Source organism: Anabrus simplex, chromosome 1 (assembly GCF_040414725.1).
Source record: "Anabrus simplex isolate iqAnaSimp1 chromosome 1, ASM4041472v1, whole genome shotgun sequence".
Lineage (NCBI taxonomy): Eukaryota > Metazoa > Arthropoda > Insecta > Orthoptera > Tettigoniidae > Anabrus > Anabrus simplex.
Window position 1 is genome coordinate 689,089,897 of NC_090265.1, and position 25,166 is coordinate 689,115,062.

General features: G+C 40.9%; 1 protein-coding gene across 1 annotated transcript; it reads right to left on the reverse strand.

Moving 5' to 3' along the window:
- Window positions 1-1,101: 1,101 nt before the first annotated feature.
- On the reverse strand, window positions 1,102-24,946 carry LOC136857338 (large ribosomal subunit protein eL39). Its single transcript, XM_067135946.2, has 3 exons — window positions 24,807-24,946; window positions 24,586-24,689; window positions 1,102-1,219 (listed from the first exon to the last, which is right to left on the reverse strand). The coding sequence occupies exons 1-3, from the start codon at window positions 24,807-24,809 to the stop codon at window positions 1,171-1,173; spliced, it is 156 nt and encodes a 51-aa protein (XP_066992047.1). The 5' UTR covers window positions 24,810-24,946; the 3' UTR covers window positions 1,102-1,170.
- Window positions 24,947-25,166: the final 220 nt, after the last annotated feature.

Consider the following 25,166-nt stretch of genomic DNA (forward strand, 5'->3'; position numbering starts at 1 on the left):
TTTGCATAGAGGATGGTTGAGTAGTTGTACTTCCTCTTAAAAAGTAATCACCACCACCAACTGTCACAGTACACCTCTGGCTTGATCTGCACCACAAGAAGCTACCCTGCCAACAACAATTGCGAGGTATCCAGGCAGGTGTACATCCTGTCTACAGTTATTAACAAATTATAACGTAAGGGTTATTCAGCTAAGATGTCCACCCGAAATAACTCTTGGACCATTTAATATACTGGCATTCTGTTTTCACTTTCGTTAATGGTATTAAGGGGCTCATAGTTCAACATGCAGTACTTTTCCAGGATTTTGACAAAATGTATTGACACACACATTTCCAAACGAGATCTGCTGATGATATACTATCAAGCTTGATAGTCACTGGGACATCGCACAGCTCGCAGCACAGAAGAATCAGTCTCGAGAGCATTGCCCATTACCCCTGTCTAAAGAATTGGAGCAAATCGGGCATTTTTGATTACATGTTCCACCCGTGTGTAATGGCGGTTGCATGTGCAACCATGCACATCTTGCCCCGCCTCAAGTTCGAATAATGTGCGCCTCTTAGTATCCGGGTACGTGTACATCCTATCTGCAATTATTCACAAATTATACAGGATTATTTAGCTAACAAGTCCACCCCAAATATATCATGAACAGTTTAAGATACTGAAATTCTGTTTTCACTTTCGTTTATGGTATGGTATGCTGAACATGTACTTTTCCAGGCTTTTGACAAAATTTATCGGCTCACGTTTCCATATGAAAATGTTATTTCACGCAATAACTGCTTATGGTATACTATAAAGTTTACACTTGTTACTGGGATGTGGCACAGATTGTAACATTGGAGAATTGGTCTCGACAGTATCAAGTGAGAGCGCTGCCCATCACTATCCACAACAGCGGGTGTAACTTGAGCTAGGAATAGGATGACTTGAAACAGTCTTACCAGCAACTGCACAGCAAGGTAAAAAACTTGCTCAAGATACCCACAAAAAGTTCCTGTAATATAAACTAAATTCCTCCTATAATGGTGCGCAATCTAGCCTACACAAGTAGAGGTACATGACAACAGTATATACTGAAGAAAAAGAAAAAGAGTGATGACAAAATTTCAACTTTTATTACAATGAATAACCATTACAAGATGACAGGAATTTTGATGACAGCTTACAGCTTGAGCTTAGTCCTTCTCCAGTGCCTCCTCTTAGCATTGTACCTGAAAGGAGAGACAAGTTTCTGGTGAGGTTACCTGTGCATTACACAATGCATCATATATTTTCAGTCACAAGTACATCATCATGGTGAGTGTGCATAAGAGGAATGTTCTTTCAAGTTTCTGTGATAAAGAAGTACTACGAAGACATCAGTCATAATTAATTGTACAAAATAATAGGTAAAAAGATAGGAAATTCGAAAAGAACGCAACAGGACAAACATAGGCGACAGGCCAGGGAGAAAGAGAATGAAAATGCAAAAGGAAAAGGGCAATCTAAATATTATTTCTGATGGTAGCCATGACTGAATGCTCTGTTTTTATATATTCCGTTCATTTCCTTCTGGTTATTGCATATATCCTATGTGTTATTCAGTGTTTGCTCATATGATATTGCATTTCAGATCATAAATTTTGAATTAATTTTCCAAGATAATATGACTTCACACATTGTGAGCGACCACGAGAATCCTGCATTCTACAGTAAATGAAAGCCCAAGTTACATAGTACTCCGCAGAATACAAATGACCCACAACAATATTGTAAACAACACAGAATTTGTAAAATGCCATGACCAATGTATAATAGAGATAGTTATTATAGGATGCTGACAGAGTCTTTTAAGATATTTACTATGATGTTCTTTAAAGTAGGGTCATGAACACCAACCCCTTCATGAGACTCCATGGTGTTCTTGGTTACACTGCCTCTGTAACCAGATAACAAGCCTATTACACCACCATACCCAAAATGACACAAAACTTTCCAAAAGTACCCACACAAATTAAGGGGAAATGCAGTAAATACAGATCATTCCAAAGTGAAGTTCCAGAAATTCTGAATGGTCGAATGCCCTGAAAATGATCTGCAACATTTCAGCAGTTCGAGCATTACCTAGCGGATGCTAAAGCACAATCGACTGCTGTCATCCAGACTGTGTTGAGATAGAAACTATAGGACATGTGCTTGGATTCTGTTGTAAAGAAGAATCACAATGAAAATCTCGCTACTACAAAGTGAGAATAGCTCTGGCCTCTGCAATGCAGGAATCAGGTTGGCAAGAGCATGAAGAAGTTCACTGTCTTCTACTGGGTCTGTAAGAAGCGTAGACATCACTGGGATCCATTGATATTCATTTGGTTATAATATAGTCACCACTGATTTATGATGCTGTTGGCAATTCGCCCATCAGGTGGAAATGTTAAGCCTTGAGCAGATTCCTCGGTGCTATTCAAAAGGAGTAGGACCGAGCTCAATAGCTGCAGTCGCTTAAGTGCGGCCAGTATCCAGTATTCGGGAGATAGTAGGTTCGAACCCCACTGTCGGCAGCCCTGAAAATGGTTTTCCGTGGCTTCCCATTTTCACACCAGGCAAATGCTGGGGCTGCCCCATCGTCGCCATAAGACCAATCTGTGTCAGGGCGACGTAAAACAACTAGCAAAAACGAGTAGGCTATGCAATGGCACCAGGTATCACCCTCTCCCTTCCTACTATCATATATCACATAATTCATCTCAAACTCCTGTGATGAGGTTGATGTCAGCAAGGGAATCCTGTTGTAAAAACTTGCAATGAAGATTCATCTTACCTTACATACAAACAACAATAATAATAAATAAACTAAGTTCAGTTCCAAAAGAGTTGTTGAAATCGGCAGAAAATTACTGGCACTGTTCATTAAGAACCCCTACGCAGATTACAAAACAATTTCAATACAAAAATACTGTAATAAAAAAGGGAGCACTCAGAGAAATTTTAAAAAAAGTATTGTTCAGCATGTTATTGACATAGACAGGCAGGGGATATTATTGACCTAGACAGGCAAGGAACATGGAGGAGGATTAGTGGACTAACTAGTAAGCTGGACTCACACCAACAACAGAGTACCGGTACTGCATCAATTTTCATTCTATGCTAGAAAGGAGAGAAGTCAGGACTTCATTAAGGTAAGTTCCAAATTTCAAGTTTTTAAGGATTTAAACAAATGTTTATACATTTCTAATATTTCCGAATTTGATTTGATAGAATCCAATGATCTTTAACGAATGAAACATGTCATTCTATTTTAATTAAGTTTTTTTCTGTTTCAGGTGTAATTCTGTTGCCGTTTGCATTCAAAATTAGTTTTGGCAGAATGAAGAACCTAACAGTTATAAATTAACTGAGTCAAAATTGAACAGAGATTAGCACCAGATATCACAAATTTGCTTTATGTTGCAACTATAGGATAGGAAAAGGATAGGAGAGGGAAGGAAGCGACTGTGGCCTTAGGTAGGGTGTGAAAATGGGAAACCATCTTCAGAGCTGTCAGCAGTGGGATTTAAAACAAACTGATTAAGAACTACTAACTTAGTATGTTGGAACCATACAAACACATTCCCTCCCCAAAAAAGACATGAAGAATGGTCAAGCACGGGAAATTGTGTGTGCGCATAACACACATTTTAAGCTGGAAAAAAAAAAAAAAAAGAAGAATGGCAGACCACTCATAGATGTTAATAAAAGGGTGGAGGGAATAGTGGCTGCTCTTAAAATGATCATAAATGCAGTCTCATATACAAGGTGCTCCCACAAATAAGTGGGAAGTAATTGGGGAGTGGAGTTTTACACCTTAAAACACAAAAAGTCCCGGTGAACATATGCATTCCGGTGGATCGTTTACACCTTGCAGACTTTCCAACATTGTAAGGAAAATACCTGGCACATCCCACGTCGAGTAGCTGTCGCCATGTTGATGTACTGCATTCTATAACAAGAAGTGCTCAATATTTCCACCATACACCTGAATACACGCCTCAACATGCCACCTCAATGATTGCAGGACACATTCGAACACTCAAGGCATTGCACATATTCAATGGCTACCTGGTTCCACTTGCTGGTGTACTGCATGTCTGTAAAGGCATGCTAAACTCCAAACTTAATCCTACATATGAACTCGCCATCTCCATTCTAGCTAATAATCAGAAGAGGCTTAGTTCATAAATGATTGTCCTTAGGACATGTGTTTACAAGAACTTTTTAAGTTTTGGGATGTACTATCCATCCCATGATTACTTCCCACATTTTTTGGAACGCGCTATACAGGCAAAAAGAAAGGGAGGAAGTGGAGGAGTTGGACCTTCAAGTGCTGCTCATAACTAAGGAAAACCGAGACACCACCCGAAAACCATCACCAATATTGATGATTCTTCAGAACGAAGCAGCTGTCATCTTAAGGTACAGCCCCAGCATCTGCCTGGTGTGAAAATTGCAAACCATGGAAAACAATTTTCAGAGCTGCCAATAGCAGAGTTCAAACCCACTATCTCCCAAATGCAAGCTCACAGCCGCGCAGCCTAACCGCATGGCCAACTCGCTCAGTAGAGAGACAATTCACTGCCATATTTATGCTCATGAGTGAAAAGTATATCCTACGCTTAGAAGATTGTATTTCACCACCCCCCCCCTCTGAGAAGCATAAACTTTTCAGGGTGAATCTTCTCTCAGCCTTGGCTTGGTAGCTCTGGGGTTCCAGCACGAGAAATACATATAGCAAACACTTCTGACAGAGATGCTGATAGTGATACTGTACTGTAACCTGAGAACTGTGGAAGGGCTGGAATTCCAGAGTATTATTTGTTTGGATAAAACACTTGTTAAGGCAGACCACAAATTAGCAAAAGGGTGGAGTGACTGGATTGCACAAGGCACAGTGAAGGCATCCTTAGCCGAGAGAGGGAGGATCATTGTCCCTTATGTGGCCAATTCCCGAGATTTTGTTCACAAAACAGACTCCTCAGGTTTTGTCAAGAAGAAACAACTACCACAAGGTTATGAATGCTGCAACTTTTACAAAGTGGTTTCAAGATTCATTGTTGAAAAACATTCCTCCCACATCAACAATTTCTCCTGGACAATGCTCTATACATTTTTTAATTCTTGGATTTCAACACACATATTGTGCCACGGACTAGGTGAAAAAAAGACAGAATAGAAGGCATACATATCTACAGTTACAATGCGAATTAGCCGTTAAATTTAAAATTTTAAACTAAGAAAACATAAAAATGGTTACAGGAAAATGTACTTAATCATTCTCATTTATGACACACACGAATACAATATTTACATCACACAGACACACGCAAAAAAAAATGCATAATAGTTAACTTTATCAGACTGTAAAATGAACTGAAATTTAATATTATAGGTATCTCTGAACACTTGGAGATAATGTTTAAACGTTTGTTGGTCATAATGTGAAAATGCCAGAAACTGTCACAGACACAACTCCCTGAAATACATGCAACTCATTAAAATTATGAAGTAAGAATGAACACAAATGCACAGAAATAAGCAAAACAGATCAATGTGTCGCATACATTATTAACATACGAATGACAGGGGCAAGAAAAAACACGGGCCAACAACTCAAACGAAACTACGCGCAGAAACAATGTTAACAATGCGCGAACCACGCAGAAAAATTCATTCTCTCGTCTCGATTAACCGAGTCGCTAGCCTCTCTTGCTTGTAAGATGATTTCCGTGCCAAATCCCCAGCTGTAAAGCACATACGCTGCTGTGGTGAGTGGGAAATACGATACACGAAGGTGACGGACAATACACTTGCGAAATAAAGCATCAAATAAATATGCTTGAATATGAGATTGCGTGTATTACACAGGCACATAAGAATTTATCCATTATCCTAGGGGAAGATTATTGACCATACTGGGGGTTATATTGGTCAAAAATTGGAAGAAGTAAGAATAAATCAGAAGAAAAGTTAAAAAGCGGAAAGTTTCCGGGTAAATCGGAAGGGTTGGCAGGTGTGTCTATACCACTGTCCCAACGTTCCATTTGATGAGAGTTTCAAACTAAAATGTATCAAAATATGTTGACAATAGAGCCTGCCTGACATGAAGAAAGCTAAAATGATGGAGTTGGCAAGCCTGCACAAGACGAGCACCCCTGTTTGTGAAACTGAATTGGCCAAGAATTATGGTCAAGTCATCGGGATTCCTCCCTATAATGCTTACTTGAATCCCATAGAGTTGGTCTGGGGGCGAGTAAAGTGTTTCATTGTGTAAAATATCACGACATTTTCAATTGCTGACGTACAATGGCTGACTATGGAGTGCATTGAGCAGGCAAGTCCTGATGACAGGCTAAGTGCAGTGAACAACATAAAAAAAAGGAGCCAAGAAGTATGGAGAAATGAAGGAATAGTGACCTAATGTATGGACAAGATAATCATTTCCCAGTATCCAGTGGAGCCAGTTCAGAAGCAGGCACGGTCACTGACTGATTCCTGCCTTGCCTTGTGGATCAAACTATGGGGTGCAAATGAGAGGTTATGTATCCAACAGGGCGTGACTTACACGTCACAGCGTGTAACGCAGCTGTTGGCAGCTTGCCAACTTATGAATCAGGGTGCAGGGCAAGCAAAGGGGCTCTGTAGTATTTCCTGAGACAGCAGCACATTGTATGTTCTATAGTGGACCCAACTTGAATTAACACCAACTGACTCTCACTCTAACGTGACAGCTCTGTGGACAGATAAGATGCAAACACGATTGAAGACAATAGCAAACTGCTCATCCCACGCCAGCCAATAAAATCAAAGGGATTGCAGAATATGGCTGCGTTTTGCTTATTTTCTTATATATGTAAGACTGCTGCTAGGTTGGTGGGTCCCTAGTAAGCATAAAGGAAAGACCTCTCCTCTCTGCTACTTCAGGTACCGGGTATTGTTTCAATTCTTTTTTTCCCAGGTGCACAGCTCTGTATGTTGAGCTTTTTCTGCTAACTTGAATGCGTATCTTCAGTTTAGTTTTGAACATGACAACTTAATAATAGTCTTTTAAAAAGAGACTAAACAAGTAGTGAGGCAGAAATACAGAGTCCCCTCCGCAAGGATGTAATAATCCTTGCGGAGGGGAATCTCAAACTAACAACCAACAGTTGGCAGCAGTGCTATTCTACTCACCTCTACTTACCTCAGCGCTACTGGTGGAAACCTAATTAAACAAAGGACAGCCATTTCGCATGTGCCACATAGTGGTGACTCGTGTTACTAACACTGAGAAATTCAGAGTCCCCTCTGCAAGGATTATTACATAATATGTTTCTTTCATTGCTGCTATTATTACCTAGAAATGATTCTGGAGGAGATATGTGTTCATGACGCTTGCCAGGGTCGAACCCACCCGCCCTTGGATGTATATTTACTTTTATAACCTAAAGTAGTGGTCCAGGTGCCATTATGCATTGCTTCTGTCAAGGATCACGGGCATTGGACAACGTTACCAACCACTGCAAAAGAAAAAAGGGTAAAGAGGCCTGCGAAGTTTGAAAGTGTCATGGCGTCGGATGGTAGCCTTACACTTACTCAATTCCTCCTTTAATTTTGGGGCTCATGGTAAGAAATAAAGGTCAGCTATTAGTTACCAACCACTGCAAAAGAAAAAAGGGTTAAAGATGCCCGCGAAGTTTGAAAGTGTAACGGTAACCTTACCCTTACTCAATTCCTCCTTTAATTTTGGGGCTTACGGTAAGAAATAAAGGTCATTTATTAGCTTTGCGGCAAGAAAAAAATATTGCCATATCAAACCAACAACCAACGGTTGGCAGCACTGCTACTCTACTCAATTCAGCGCTGCTAGTGGAAACCTAAGTATTAAACAAAAGACAGTCACTTTGCGTGCGCCACATAGTGGTGCCTCGTGTTACTAACATTGCGGAGTGGACTCTATAGCTCTGCCGCTACAAAATGACAATGCTATGAACATATTAGGTGCCCAATACCCGTGGGGGTCTTCTTGCTTGCTCACCTATCGGGTGCGTCTCAGGTGGCGGATAGGGGGGCCCTCCGGACTTGCCTAGAGGGTCTGAGGGAAATAAAATACTCTCTCGCGGATCAAAAACAGGTATTGCCAGAAAACGTCTTGAGGCAGTGCGATTGTTACTAGCCCAAGCCAAGGCCTGGAAGTGGCAACTTCGCCCACACATGCTAGAGAGGCATCCACGTTACCTCCACATGTGATACAGTGGTTCACATAAAGTGGGTGCTGGTGATTGAGGTGAAAGCTCCCTGTGGTATGCTGGAACCAACATATCACTTTGCCCTACGTAGTCTGAACGAGCCGCGGGTTGAGAATGGGGCGGTGGAACAAACAGGGTCGGGTTCGGGACAGGGGAGGACTGTTGGATGGACCCCTGAGGGGCGTGGCACCTGCTACGGAGAGCCTGAAGTGCAGGAGGACAATGTCTTGCGGAATGCCTCATCACGCATGCTGAGAACGCCGCTCAGAACCCTAGAAGGGGCAAAAACCCTACGTCATATGGAACCATGGACATTCCAAATGAACCAGCTAAACAAATACCAAGGGAAGCTATGGAAGCTCCAGAAGAGCAGGTTCAGCGGCAGGTCCAAGAGGAGAATATGGAGACAGAAGTCCCAGTAGGGCAGGCTGAATCCAAATCTGAAGCAGAAAAAGAAGCAACAGGAAAGCAGACTTCTGGACAAAAAGAAACAGGAAATTTCACTGAGAAAGTCCTGAAGATATCGGCATCGAAACTAAATAGGATGCATATAGATAGACCACCTCACACAAGTGCCTACTACAAAGAAAAGAAGAAGGCGAGGAAAGAAGCCAAGATAGCGGCTGGGACTTGGGTGGAGAAGAAGCCAAGGTCGAAGGAAAGCACGCCATCAAGTTCGGCTACAAAACCACCCTCTAAGAAACAGAAGGAAGAAAAAGTCATGTCCTTTTCGGAAAGCCTACCTCAGTTAAGGTCGCAATAATGCCTAAGACCTTTCCAGTTGGAAAACTCTAGGAAGATGTGACTGAATTGTCATCTGCTCTGATAACATAAATGAAGCCGCTGTCAGACTGATGTCTGCCAGGCTTCATGAGTCACCAAGGCTGGAAAGTGGAGCTATGGTACTGATCTGTGCAAATCCAGAAACAAAAAGTTGGCTGGAACAGACAGTATCAAATTGTAACTCATGAAAAGGGGAGACCCTACGGGCGGCGGACGCAAAAAAGGGCTGAACACGAGCAAGGTCATCACCAAGTTCCCACTCTTCTTGACAAGATGAAAGTGGAGGATGTTCTTGTCAGAATCAATCAGCACGATACCAATTCTCCAACGCAAGAGTGGAGAGTGCTGAATGCCACTTCAGTCGACAAGACAGGAAGGACAGCCGTTTTAGCCATTGGTGAAAGAGACTTTCAAGAGCTCAAAAAGAGAAGCCTTGAGGCTAACCCAATGTTGATAAAGATGGTGCTGAAGGTCCTTCAGGTCAATATTCAGCATAAAAAAGCAGCTGTAGCCAATTTTGCCAGGAAGTTCAAGTGCGAGGCTATTAACGTGACCCTTATTCAAGAGCACGTGTAGTCAAGGGCAGAGTAGCAGGACTGGCAGAATCTGGAGGTAGGCTGATGTACGATACAACATCAGAAATACCCAGAACATGTCTTCTTGTGAATAGGAAACTAAAATGTCTTACGTTGCAGGAACACTGTTCACGGGATTTAACCGTGGCCAAAATAAAACTTGGAAAATGGGAGGGACCCAGAGAAATAACCATAGGCTCTGCATACCTCCCACATGACTCAACTAATATGCCCCCATCAGAAGAAGTTGAGAACCTAATTTGCAATGTAAAGAGGAAAAGCAAACACCTAGTCCTTGGAAGAGATGCAAATTCACACCACACGGCATGGGGCAGCACAAACTGCAATGCAAGAGGCGAGTCTTTAACTGGAACTGAACGCAACCAACCTGGACCTCTGTTGAGGAGGCTCTGCCTGTCACAAGTCAGGACCAATTGGCGAGTGATAGAGGCGTAACACCTCTTTAAACAACCTTGGGTCGCCTGCCCCGGGTGACAGTACCTTGTAAGTACCAGGGTTATGGTACAGACCTCAACGGCAGTGAAGGCAGAAATAAAATTTATTGGTACGGTGGAACTGGCGGAAGGGGCACCTGGCAACTGAGGTTAACAGTAGCAACCTACTGCCTTGTAGGAAGAGGAGGGATCCTCAAAGGCTAAGGGAACATCCCCAACAGAAAAGGCACCTACCCAACAGGCTGTGAAGGGGCAGACCCCCCTGTTGGTTGTGCGCAGGGGTGACTTCTTAGCCATGTAAAAAATAAGTAGTCACAAAAATGTTGAGCACACATAGAAACCAGACAGTCTCAGTGGCGTCGACCAAGCAATGGACACGGACTAATGTAAGAATGGCCATGTGGAATGTACTGAGTTTAAATAGAGCAGGAGCTTTCAGGAATGTGAAAGATCAACTGTGGAAGTACCAGATAGGAATAGCAGCATTGCAGGAGATAAGGTGGAAGGAAACATACACAATTGATTTGTGGGATTACACAATGTTTTGTAGTAGTAGTGGGACAGCTAATTTTGGAACAGGTTTCCTTGTACATAGAGCATATAAGGCAGCGATATTGAATTTTGAACCAATTAATGGCAGGATATGCACATTGAGAGTTAAAATGAAATTCTTCAATATGAAATTGATATGTGCCCATGCTCCAACAGAAGAAACGACTGATAAGGTTAAAGATTCCTTTTATGAACAGCTGGAACGCACATATGACACAACTGCTGAAAATGATGTGAAAGTGATTCTAGGAGTTATGAATGCCAAGGTTGGAAGGGAAACCGTGTATCGGCCAAATGTGGGAAAGTATAGTTTACACGAAGAATGCAATGACAACGGAACAAGGCTGGTTGATTTCGCAGTAAGCAAAAATCTCACCATAAGTAGCACTATTTTCCCACATAAGGATATACATAAAGGAACTTGGATGTCACCGGATGGAACCACAGTCGGAAAGATCATGTGCCTATTCAAAGAAGGCATGGCACAGATATAAGGGATGTTAGGGTGATGAGAGGGGCAGATGCTCATTCAGACCACTATATGGTGTTGGTTAAGTTCAGACAGAGGATATCAACAACCATCTAGAACCAAGTAGAAAGGGATAAAAAGTATAACGTAACTAGAATCAGCACCGATGAAAAGGAAAGAGAGGAATTTCAAAGAGGAATGAAAGAAGCAATAAGAGCGATAACTGTTGAGGAGGACGAAAGCCCTGAGATACAGTGGGAAAAAATGGAAAAAGCAATACGGCAAACAATGGACTCAAAGCTGGTTCAGGAAAACAGAGATAAGCGAAAGGAGTGGTATGAAGAGGAATGTGAGAAGGCAATAGAAGAACAAAATAGTGCAAGGAAGAAGATGCTTCAGAAGGATACACAGGCTGCCAGACAGAACTATGAAGAAAAGAGAAGGAAAGTGAAAACTATGTGTAGAAGGAAAAAAGGGAGAATTTGAGAGAAACAGACTGAAAGACACTGAAGAATGTAGAAACGAAAAGGACGTAAGAAGAATTTTTAGAGGTATAAGGGAGATAAAACAGGGATGGCAGCCCCGTACAACAATATGCAGGTACAAAGAAGGTAAGATGATCGGTGATGAAATGAGAATTACTGGAAAATGGGAAGAATATTTCAAACAATTGCTGTAATTGGATGAAACCTAGGAGCGGGAAGATGAGGAACAGGAAGAACAACAGAACAGCTATGAAGAACCAACATTCAAAGAGGTAACTGAAGCTGCAAAGGAGATGAGAAATAATAGAGCTGTGGGAGAAGATAAGATACCAGGTGAAATATTCAAGTATGGTGGTATAGAGTTATTAAAGGAAATGCATGGATTGAAAAAGAATATTTGGAGAATCGAGGTAATATCAACAAACTGGAACAAAGCCATTATAGTACCTATATATAAAAAGGGTGATAGGACAGTGTAATAATCATAGAGGAATAGCGTTGCTTAATGCAGCATACAAAGTATTTGCTAGGATATTGAACAAGAGACTACGATCATATGCAGAAGCCACTATAGGAGAATAGCAGTGTGGGTTTAGGAAGGAAAGAGGAACAACGGACCAGATGTTCACTCTCAGAATAATAATGGAGAAGTGTTACGAGTACAACGTAACGGTTCACCAACTTTATGTGGACTTCAAGGCAGCCTATGACAGTGTTCATGGAAGGGGGCTTGTTAAGGTGTTACAGGATTTGGGAATATCACCAAAGTTAGTGAGACTCGTGAAAATGACTCTTAAGCAACACCAGTTGCAAAATAAAAGCAAATGGCAGATATACCAATAATTTTCCAACCAATCAAGGACTAAAACAAGGAGATTCTGTATCACCAACACCTTTTAATCTGGTACTAGATGAGATCGTGCGCAACTTGCCAGGCAAATTAGATGGCACTATATTAAACAGAACGTTCCAGAGTATGGCATTTGCAGACGATATAGCTATGCTTGGGAATAATAGATAGTACCTGCTAGAGAACTATACAGTTTTGGAAAGAAGCGGCTACACTGGGCTTGGTCATAAGTAAGGAGAAAACAAAATATATGATCAACACCAGAAATACAACCAGGTGGAGAGCAACAGAGCAGTCTGAAGGGTTTGAAAGAGTAAATCAGTTCAAGTATTTGGGAGAAATAGTCAAAGAAGATAATGTACTACCAGTAGAGATTGCAGGCAACGGATGCTATTATAGTTTCCATAACTTGTTGCGATCGTCAAACATCTCAAGGCAGCTGAGGATGACAGTGTATAGAACGATTATAAAACCTGTAGTTATGTATGGATCGGAAACATGGACAATTACACAGCAAATCAGAAATACTTTGGATGCATGGGAACGAAAAGTGTTGAAGATATATGGTGCAGTATACGAGAAGGGCAGCTGGAGAATTAGGACCAACAAAGAGCTGTATGAACTCTATAAGAATCCGTCAATAACTACAGATATAAAGATTAGAAGATTACGGTGGTTGGGACATATGCAGTCCTATATATGCAGTCATGAAGTCTGAGGGAAGCCGCTCAGTGGGATGACCAAGATTACGATGGCTGGATGATGTAGAGGCGGACTTGAGAAGACTGGGAATACGGAACTGGAGAAGGCTGGCCGCTTCGAGAGATGATTGGAGGAGACAAGTGATCAACAAGGCCCAGGTCCTTCAAGGACTGTAGCGCCGGATAGTAAGTAAGTATTACTGGAACTGAGTTGACGATACTAAACTTAGTAAACAAGCCTACATTTATAAATAAAAATCATAAGGAGGTAATAGACATTACACTAAGAACTAAGCATATTGCAAACTTTATTTAAGACTGGAAGGTGCTGGAGGCATCATCATTGGCAGACCACCAGCACATCCAATTTGCAATAGATGCAAGACTATGTGGGACTGAGATGTACAGAGACCCAAAAAGAACTAACTGGGATAGATACAGAGAAGTTCTAAGAAAAGCTGTACAAAAAATTCCAACTAACGTGAGAGGAGAGAAAGAATTGGATGAGGCAGTGGAACTACTAGAAGAGGCCATTATAGACTCATTCCATGACAACTGTCCTCTCAAAGAAAAGAAAAAGTAAGGTGGTGGAACAACAAACTAGCCAAAATTATGATGATGCTTGTTTAAAGAGGCCTAACATCTAGGTCATCGGCCCCTAATGGTAGGAAATGAGACAAAATGGAATGACAAAAGTCCAAAATCCACCACTGACCAGAATTCAAAACGTGAGGACGAAGAATGAATGGATGGATATGAATTTAAAACGATCAGTGGAACCAACCCACACTGCCTCACATGCACAGAAGCTGGCGTAAAACAATAGTATTACTGACCAAGGGACTGCTTCTACAGCACGATACTGAATCAACGATGCTTGTAGTAAAAAAGAGTCCAAAATCCAAGTCATCGACCCCTCATAATGGTACTTAGCGCTAGGAAAAGTAGAACCATGGTATTTGTCATGCTGCAGTACTAATCAAAAGTAGCGTAGACTCGTGGTATTCCACACATTAGGTACTACTCACAGGTAATGAAATTCGCACATGTAATACAGACCTATGGGGTTTCGCACATTGCGGCACCATTCACAGGCCACGCAAACCTATGGTGTTCGTCACGTAAGTGTACTAACCACAGGGACTCGCGCTATCCCTGGGTGTTCCTCATATAGTAGGTACTAATCATAGGCAAGCCAGAACAATGGTGTTGCTCATCCCATGGTATCGCTCATATAGTGCTACCAATCACAGGTACTGTAAAAGCTGGCAACGTACTCTTTTGCTACTAATCACAAACCTATTTGGTACCAAACACAGTGGTACTACGCGCAAGTAAAAACGAGCCATGGTGTTCCCCCGTGGTGGTACTAATCACAAGTAGTTTCATGGTTCTAATACAATCATCCCTTGTTCACCCCTTTTAGTCGCCTCTTACGACATGCAGGGGATACCGTGGGTGTATTCCTCATTTGAGTCCCCCACCCACAGGGGATTGTGTGTTTAGTCCACGAGAGGTATTTTATTTCACTCAAGTCTGCCGGCAAGCCGATTAGGACCCCCTATCCGCCACCTGGGGCGTGCCACGTGAGAGTATCACCTCTCCCCCTGCTAAGCCAGTGTAGTAGGTTCGTGGAACTAGCCAAATTTTTTTTTTGCAAGTTGCTTTACGTCGCACCGACATAGATAGGTCTTATGGCGACGATGGGACAGGAAATGGCTAGGAGTGGGAAGGAAGCATCCGTAGCCTTAATTAAGGTGTGAAAATGGGAAACCATGGAAATCCATCTTCAGGGCTGCCGACAGTGGGGTTCGAAGCCACTATCTCCCAAATACTGGATACTGGTCGCACTTAAGCGACTGCAGCTATCGAACTTGGTACCAGCCAAAATGAAGAAAGAAGTTAGGATGTTGTATAGAATATCATCTAGAAATGGTATGCGGGACATATATCATAGGAAAATACACTGAGTATAACCTAGATATATGGAAAGCAAAATCTTGGAGACTGTTCTGTGAGAAAGTGGAATCACACACTGAAACAGCAAGGCTCCAGAAGGTTCTGAAAGCAACCAATATAAATCAAGTGGGGACACTGGAGAAACCAGAAGGGTCATTTACTCAGGCAGGAGGGACACACTGGAGATACTAATGACGTGTCACTTTCTTGAGGCTGAGGAGATGACAGAAGAAACGGCTGGAACAGAGACAGGAGCTCAAAGAGTAGATTGAAATTGTGCCAACAGAATAATAAAACATAACTATGTAAAATGGACAATCGACACGATTCATCCTATAAAGGCTCTGGGGCCAGATGAGATACTTCCGATACTCCTACAGGAAGGTCAGGAGATACTCGTCAATGGTCTGATGGGACCTTTTCAGAGCTAGTCTAGCTTTAGGGTACACGCCAAAATCATGGTCTGAAGTTAAAGCGGTATTCGTACCTAAGCCTGGAAGGGCAAATTATGCCCAAGCCAAAGCATACAGACCATTTTGTTTAACCTTCTTCATGCTGAAAGCAATGGAGAAAATTCTGGATAAATGTATCAGAAGAACACAACGTTACATGAAAATCAGTTTGCATATAGACCTGGCAGATACACTGAAGTAGCACTCCACCAGTTGGTTTGTAAACTAGAAGAAAGTCTAGAATATGGAAGGAAATGGACTGGCAGCATTCCTAGATATAGAAGGAGCCTTCAGCAATACAACCCATGACTATGATCAAAGCATTGGAAAAGAGCAAGGTGAGTAAAACGCATTGTCAAATGGATTAAATCCACGTTAGTTGGAAGGAAGATAAAAGCAACCCCGTTAGAAGAAACGCTGGCGGTTAGGGCCACCCGAGGCTGTGCTTAGGGAGGAGTTCTACGCCTTTGCTGTTGAACCTCATGAACAAAATCATAGCTATGCTCAACGAACAGGGTTTATATACACAAGGATACGCAGATGATCTAGTGATTGTGGTACGAGGTAAGGTGATGAGTGTTATCTAGGACCTCATGCATAGATATCTTAATCTTGTGGAGAACTGGTGTCTGGAAGAACAACTACCAGTCAACCCGAACAAGATAACTCTGGTCCCTTTTACAAGGAGGAAATTAAAGGGAAAAAGATCAATGAAGCTATTTGGACAAGATATATATGGAAGAAGAGGCACTGCACCTAGGTGTCGTGTTAGATAAAATTCTAACCTGGAATCCACATATAGAAAGGAACATAACCCGGGCCAAGAACTTGCTGTATGCATGTAAAAGAGCTGTCGGGAAGACATGGGGCCTAAGACCATCAATGGAGATGTGGATATACACAATGATCATTAGACCGTTGATGGCCTATACTGCAATCATTTGGTGGCAGAAAGTAAGTCAAGGAAAAGGTAGCAGATTGGATAGCCTACATAAAATGGCATGCATACACATAACTGGGGCTATGAGAACTACGCTGACAGAAACCTTTAATACTTTACTAGGGGCCGAATTTGTCACAGGTGAACAATGTAGTGGAAGTGGAAAATGTTTGTTGAAGATTTTATTTGTAAAGTGTGGTAGTATGTTTTATTTGTAATGACCTAACCTGTACTGTGTAATATTTTTAACATATGGTATTTGTAAATAGTAGATTTCAGTTCTGTACTTACTGGAAGTATCCAGAAAGTTACATGAATTTTTGAACAGGGCGTGTTGCCTTTTGTTGGTTGTGTGTTCTAGAAGGCATTTTCTAACTATTCTGGAAATGGAAGATTCGCAAACGTGCGTATTCAAGAAGATTAGTTAAAGTTCACAACTGAAAGTAGGAATTATGATTGGTGAAACTAGGTGGGGATGGGCGGACTCATGCATTCTGATTGGCTACTCCAAGGCCAGGGTTTACCTATATATAGAGAGCGAAGCTGCGTTCGTGATAATTTCGGTCTGTCCTGTCTTGGCCTGGTTTGCCTTAGTCTGTCTTGATCTGTCTGAAGTTTTACGTCGTGTGCGACGCCTCGCTTCCGCTTGTTCACCTGTGACAAAATTCATAGTCAGCACTTATACATAAGTGGAATCCTTAAGTAATAAGGGATCACTTATAATAAGTATTCACTTATATGAGTTTACATTTCACAGATAGCACTTGGCTTGGAAACATCAAAGAATGGACTGGAATTCACAGTGTTGAAAGACTTTTCCACCTAGCAAGAGATCGTACTGAATTCGCCACAGTGATCGCCAATGTCAGGGGGACCCGATATGGTACTGTGAAGGAGAAGAAGACAGCACTTAAAGAGCACACTCATTGATACAGTAAGTATTCACTGGAGATGTGGCAATGCTGTATATTATGCCCATGCTTCCTAGATCGTGTAGTTCTGGCTACCGAATAGTGGGATGATCTATTCTGTTTTGTTTATCAAAGGACATCGTGCAAAATTTTTGAGGTTAAAAGATCATCTATATTGTATTTGGTTATCAGAATGGATATCAAAACAGCGAGCTGAGATGGAACCTGCAAGAACATGTGCATAATATACAACAAGCAGACTGACAGTTTCTTATCAGAATATGAATGATGTGGGAAAAACTTGTTGTGGACAATGTGAACTATGAAAATGCCCAGAGTGTAATTTTCTTCTTAATCTATATATATAAAATAAGAGTTTTGTCTGTACATTGCTCAAAATTTGAAAAGGATGGTATTTCTGTATCGGTCGTGTCCATATTAGGAAGGAAATGCACTTTTTAATTTTCCGTAATTTCTGTCTGTCTGTATATATGTACACGCATCACAAGAAAACGGATGAAGATAATTTAATGAAAATCGGTATGTAGTGTCAGGGAATAAGTCACTACAATCTAGGCTATAAATAATCTTAGTCACGCTGAGAGAGATTGTAGTTTAGGGGAAGGCCTAAAATTTAATTCTCAAATATTTGTGTTATTGGTGGTCCTATCGACAAATACTACATAACTTAACTTATATAGTATTATGTCGTACATTTTTACCGTACCGGCTATGATAACAGAGATATTCATGAATGTGGATTTTTTTCCCAAGTCCTAATCAGCGCCAAATTACGAGAATATAGGTAAACAAAGTTTAATAAAAATCGTTATGTAAAGTCGGGGAATAAGGAATTACAGTCAACGCTACAAATAATTTCATCGATGCTCTAATATCGCAGAGTCGAAAGAAAACTAAATATGAAGGCCTACAATACAGAAAGCTCATAACATTGAACAACAATAACATTACATTGTGTCTTCTGTTCCCAGTCATGCCCTATAGATGGGATTACCGTTGTATACCGAGTATTTTTTAAATTTGCTTTACGTCGCACCGACAAAGATGGGTATTATGGCAACGATGGGACAGGAAAGGAAGAGACCCTGGCGTTAATTACGGTACAGCCCCAGCATTTGCCTGGTGTGAAAATGAAAGACCACGGAAAACCATCTTCAGGGCTGACAGTGGTTTTCGAATCCACTACCTCCCGGACGCAAACTCACAGCCGCGCGCCCCTAACCACACGGCCAACTTGCTCATTCGTACCGAGTATAACAGTCTGCCTGAATATTGGCGGGAAGTAGCTGGGGAGTTACATAACTTTCTTCTTAAGCATGTCATTCCTCTTGTTCATAAATTTTCTGATACTACTGGTACGTAACAAACTGGTTCATCACAGCATTCAAGCTATACAATTACTACCCTGAGGCACTGATTGGAATGAGCCGTGTGTATATTTAACGGAACAATAACAGAGGAGTGTTCACGGCTGTCTGCAGCCTGGTCATTCCAACACTGGAATTTTGGACTGTTAGATCGGCGCCGTAGTACTGTTCATTAAAACTGAGAAAATGTGCGGTTTTTCATTTGATCGAGTATTTTATATGATAACATTGCTTTTAATCCCTACATTCCTACTGACGTTTTTGTAATGACCTAAGTTAACTGTAGTTGGGAAAAGCACAAAAAGAGTCTTTCTGAGAATACGTAGTGTATCACGGATACATCAGCTAGTATAATATATTTATAGTTATCCAGCTACTCGAACCTATAAAAAATATTCATCCAAATGTAGAATATCTAGCTTTACAACACTTTTAATGATTTGACAAATATATCCATAGCCGTTACATTGTAATTGGCCTAATTACTCCCCCAATAAAATGTACAGTAAATAGTATGTTTTGATGTGCGATGCCATAATTGCAGAAACTTCTGATATAATCCGGCAAACTACTGGTTGACTAACCTGATATAAGTAGCACAAATCAACCTTAAAATCAATGGTGGTAGTGCAACACGTTCATTTTTCTTATAACTCAGTATAGTTCTTTACTATTCCATAGGTCTACAGTCTTGATAACTTAACTTATAACACATTTCCAATTAATTAAGCAAAATACTGATTATGATGATAATAACCTGAAATTAAGAGGTGGCATAAAATCTCAAAACAATATCTTCATCAATGGTGAGATAGCGAGTCCTCTAGAGGTTATATTATCCGCGCACTTTTTAGTGATAGATTTTTGTACTCGTTGGAGAAGTAAGAAGGGTTCCGTTAATACTGCCAACTGAATGGAAATGAAATCTGAATTGAATCGATAATATGATCGATCGATATGAATTTTATAAACCTTTATTATTTTAAGCAAACAACTGTGTCACACACACAATATTTAATACTATATAACATTTCCCGTTGCGAAACATGTTCCTAGCATGAATTCTATAGTTTGGCTTTGCTGTGTCAACAACAACAGTACGAGTACTTAAAGTGTACGCCAGATGGCGCACAGCGATGATAAGCGATTCTTAGTTTGTGTTTCAAAGGTTGCCAATACGAATCTCGAAGATAACCAAAGTCGACCGCTTCAGCACTAGGGTGTAAATCTATCACTAAAAAGTGCGCAGATAATATTCACACTCTCACACAAAGGAACAAGAATATTCATAACTCTCACTTTACTAAAACGAAACCTTCTTTAAATTGTTGGTCACATTACATTTCAACAGGATTTTCCTTCTCTACTGTACTGTACTGTGTGCACGGAAAGCATTCTATGAATGAAATGCAACATATTCAGAAAATCATTATCCTCCATCTTGCTGCTACATAAGTGAGGCACTTAAGTGTGTGTGGGAGGTCCACTTATAGCAATAAGGGGGACACTTAAGTAGGTAATATGAAATGAAATTGGCTTATAAGGGGCACTTATGTATAAGTGCTGTCTATGAATTCGGCCCTAGACCTCCCATCACTATGCAATTTCATAAAAGGACAGGCTAGAATGAGTTCATATAGATTGGCACAATCAGTGTGCTGGAATGCACAAAGACCCAATCCAGGACACTGTAAAATTAACAGAGTAATAACAGAGCAAGTTCTACAAATGCCTTCTGATCATATCATACCGAAGTACAACTTTGAAAAACCGTCTGAGACCCAGATAATAAAAAAAGACTGGGATATCAACAAATGGAATACTAAAAAAAGAAGATATAGTGTGGTGGACTGATGGTCAAAGACTGTGGATGGCACACGAGGAGGGATCAACGGAGGAAGACCTGAGAGATCAATCCAGATGACCCTGGGCAAACACACTACAGTCTTTCAAGCTGAAGTGATAGCTATCACAACATCTCTTGAAGAAAATCTGAAAATGAACTATAGGAATAAGAACCTTTTCAATTTTACAGACAGCCAAGCGGCCATTAAGGCACTAGAAACAGTCCGGATAATATCCAGAATTGTCTGGTATTGCATTTCACTTCTCTTGAAGCTCTCAAAGTACAACATTGTCAAAATAATATGGGTACCAGGGCATGCAGGTATAGAAGGAAATGAAAATGCAGATAAACTGGCAGGGAAAGGGGCAGAAACATATTTTGTAGGCCCAAAATCTGTATGTGAAATTTCCTATGGGCAAGCCCGACACTACATAGCAAAATGGGTACAAAAGAAACAAATTGAGTACTGGAAAAATACTGCAGGATGCAGGTTTGCAAAGGAAATGATAAAAGAACCAAACAAGAAGCATACTAAAGAACTGTTGAAACTCAACAGAGAAAATATAAAATGGGTGGTAGGACTGTTAACATGACACTGCCGTCTGAAAATAAACACCTACATAGAATTGGAGTAATAAGAGACAATATGTGTACATAGGCCCTATGTAGGAAATTATTACTATTACTACAATATTATTATTATTATTATTACTGTATTATTCATCATGAAGATTGTGTAGACTGTGGTTAACGATGCTTCAGTTGCGGGAGTTTCATCTTTACTGCTCGGACTATACTGCAGCTTCTGTTAGGAAACCAGGGAAGTCCAGCGACCCTTTTCCAATCATAGTTTTCTTTCACCCAAGGTCGTTCCACTGGCCTTGCAGTTTTATACTGTAGTTCTAATCCTTTTCTTACCCCATTGCAAAAGAAATTGTTTCATTATTTTATACTGCTTTGGGCTTTGTCGAACAAAGCAATGCATCTACACCAGCTGACGTAGTATTGATTAAACGGTGGCGCGATATAGCTGCACCAAGAAAATTCAGAAGAAAATCACCGATTTTATACAATGAGTGACATTATGTAAACATTTTAATGTTAATATACAGTATGCACAGAGTTTATGCATTGACATTTAACTTCCGAATATATTTACCATGTGTAATCCGAAAAAAACGTGTCAACCGAAGTGGCTTCGCCCCTTTTATTTCAGATAAACGGGGTTCTATTTTATTATGCTCTATTGGTGTGTAAAATCTAATTCCCTTAATATTACAATGTATTAAGGGGAGCCATGACTGAAATTTCAAACTTCTATATTTTTCTGTCCATCGCTGCCTAATTTTAACCACTACTACATGCATCTCATTAGACATCATTACACATGGGGAGGGCAGATAGTGACCGAGAATAGGAACCATCTCACAGCAAAAAGTGTTGAGTAGCTATTATTTCCGAACAGGAATACCTGAACTGTTACAGTTTCCAGGGACAGTGAGGTACCGAAATTCTGTGCCACAGGAGTTCAGTAAATCATCTGACAAGAGGCTGTCATATTCGGGCACAATTAAATTATTGAGCGCTTTTTATGTGGTATGAACAGTTTAACATTTTTAGTTATTTTAGTTTTTTATTCTTCTACAGTGATACACTTATCTTAAGATAACCTACGTGGACTGAATATAATACTGTAGTCTCGTTCTGTTACCACGTGATATCATAGTTTTGTTACTCTGCTCCAAGTGCGTGTGATTTCGTTGTGCCTCATGTTGTTGACAATGTTTATCTTGTGTGCAGACAACAATATTTATTTACCATTGCCCGTGTATAATTTCCAGAACTGTAGTGTATTATATTACGTAAGTTCCAGACCATGAACACGCCTTTTTTTTTGCAATGAAATTCTGAGTAACGGCATAGTTACCTGCCTCGAATACGGTACTGTTTGTTAATATTATGGAGAATATTGTTTTAACAGGTAAACCAGCAACATAACCCCATATCTTGCATACGACCGGACTCCAACCAACATGTGCTCAATTACTTAGCTAGGAAGCAAGTACGACATTCTGTGAACTTGGAACTTGAGTATCATCTTTCGGAGCACCTAGCAGGAGCAGAAAACAGCTACCCAATGCACAGCGCCATTGCCGGCCTGCCTAAGTGGAGAAATGGTATCTATGACAGACGAAGAGACAGATAAGCTTTCTAATTTTGTGCAACTCCTGCTCACCCCCACCCCCCTCCCCAGTTGAACAGTGGGAGGGATGCGCCTTCGTATGACCATTAACATGGCACGCGAGCTTATTTTGTCGTTCAAATGAATGAGGTACGGTAGTTCATTAATGCTGTCTTTATGGAAACAACTCTTGCGGCACTTCGCACAATGAACGAGGTAATTAATTGTGCACCGGGCGAGTTGACCGTGTGCATAGAGGCGCGCGGCTGTGAGCTTGAATCCGGGAGATAGTGGGTTCGAATCCCATTGTCGGCAGCCCTGAAGATGGTTTTCCTTGGTTTCCCATTTTCACACCAGGCAAATGATGGGGCTGTACCTTAATTAAGGCCACGGCCGCTTCCTTCCAACTCCCAGGCCTTTCCTATCCCATTGTCGCCATAAGACCTATCTGTGTTGGTGCGATGTAAAGCCTCTAGAAAAAAAAAAAAAAAAAAAAGTTAATTGTGCTGTCTACTTGGAAACAGCTCTCGCGACACTTCATTCGATGAACGAGGTAGTTTATTATGAGTTATCTAGCTGTGCAAGCTAATACCTAGATTTTACAATAGATGGCGCTTGCTTAGGCCTTTGTCCTGTACAATACTGTATGCTCGCATGAATGTCCTGTTCAAAATATTTGAATGAACTCATAACAGGTCAAATGAACTAGTTCATGAACGACTCAACCAGCGTTGCCAACCAGCTTTTCCCAGCTAAATCTAGCTTAAACCGTTTTGCAGCAAAAGAAAAATATTCCCACTGTAGCATTTTTCCCCGCTAAATCTAGCTTATTTCCTTCAATGTGCCAGATGTGATGTGGCGCTGTGGTCTTCCAAGTATGAAAGAAAAGAACACACATACTCTTTCTCGCACTCTATCTCTCTCACACGCCACAGAGGCTAACTTGGGAGCGTGGGTTGGCAACCATGGAGTACTCAGCTGAATTCTGGCATCACTTCCACTTACTTGTGGCACGCTTTTCACTTTCAGGTATCATGTCCGACCTTCCTTGGTCAACTCTTGTTATTTTCCAACCCGATGGTACAAGGCCTAGGGAGTTTTTCACACCCTTCGTGGTCCTTGTCTTTCTTTGACTGATATCTTAATTTTTCAAAGTATCAGACCCTAATGTTGAACCCCTTCTACCTTTTCCCTCTCATTAGATTTTTCTATAAAGGATGGTTGGCCAGTTGTACTTTCTCTTAATACAATAATCACCACCACCTCCATCCGTCAAGACTAGCTCAGTGTACATAATTAAATGTCCATGGTTTCATGTTATAGTAGTTTGTTAATTGAACAGAACAATTTCATTCACTACCCAGTGAGCAGTGTTGTAAATACATGCCTTATTTTTTAACTTTTCCTAGTTCTGATTTAGCTTTTTCTAGCTTATATTGGATGATGATCTAGCTTATTAAATTAAAACTGTGTTGGCAACACCGGAACCAACTCTAGATGCACTTCAAGAAGTTGTAGTACAGAGTGAAATGTATTGATAGTGCTCATGAGATAGTTTGCTTTGCCCTACATGCAGAAACATTACAAATTAATATTGAATATTATTATAGAGAAGCACTTCACCTCAGATTTGCATAGAACACATACAAGCCTGGCAGCCCCCCCCCCCCCCCCCACACACACACACATTTACATTTAAATGGCACTCAAGTAAAATTACAGATCTAAGCATTAGAGGTAACTTGAATAGTTTGAACAACATAATATGATGTTATGAAGAGAGAACATATACCTGATCGTGTTATCCGTTCGCATTCTAACCCATTGTGGAATCGGCCTGTTTTGCTTCAGCTTCTTGGCCAACTTTTGTTTAATTCGAAACGTTTTGTGAGCAGACTAAAAGAAATTGGAAAAATAGATTACAAATGAGACGCTGCAAGAAACATACCAATGAAGTTCGTGGGATAGAACTGGCGAAATTTCCAACGAAATATTTGCGTTAAGAATACTTACCATGCTGTATATTTAGCAGCACACGTGCAACAAAGAGAATAAGTACGTGCAAGAATCAAGGATAATGCAAAGAGAATGGGATGTTCTTCTATAGTTCAGTTATTATGAGTTTCGACTTGACGTTAGAGCGCTGACTTTTGGCGGAGGGTAAGTGAATTAATCAACAGCCAATCATAGACAGCCGATCGCTCCGATAGAGCGCGTTAGACTCCAGTTGCGGTTAGCAGTGTTGTCGATTTGTTGTTTACTGTAACCACGTGCTATAAGCTGTGTGTTGCATTGTGCTCAGTTCTTTTCGCGGTCTTTGTTTGTCTTTGTGCCAGGTTGTTGTTCGTTTATATTTCGCAGTGTAGAGTTTAT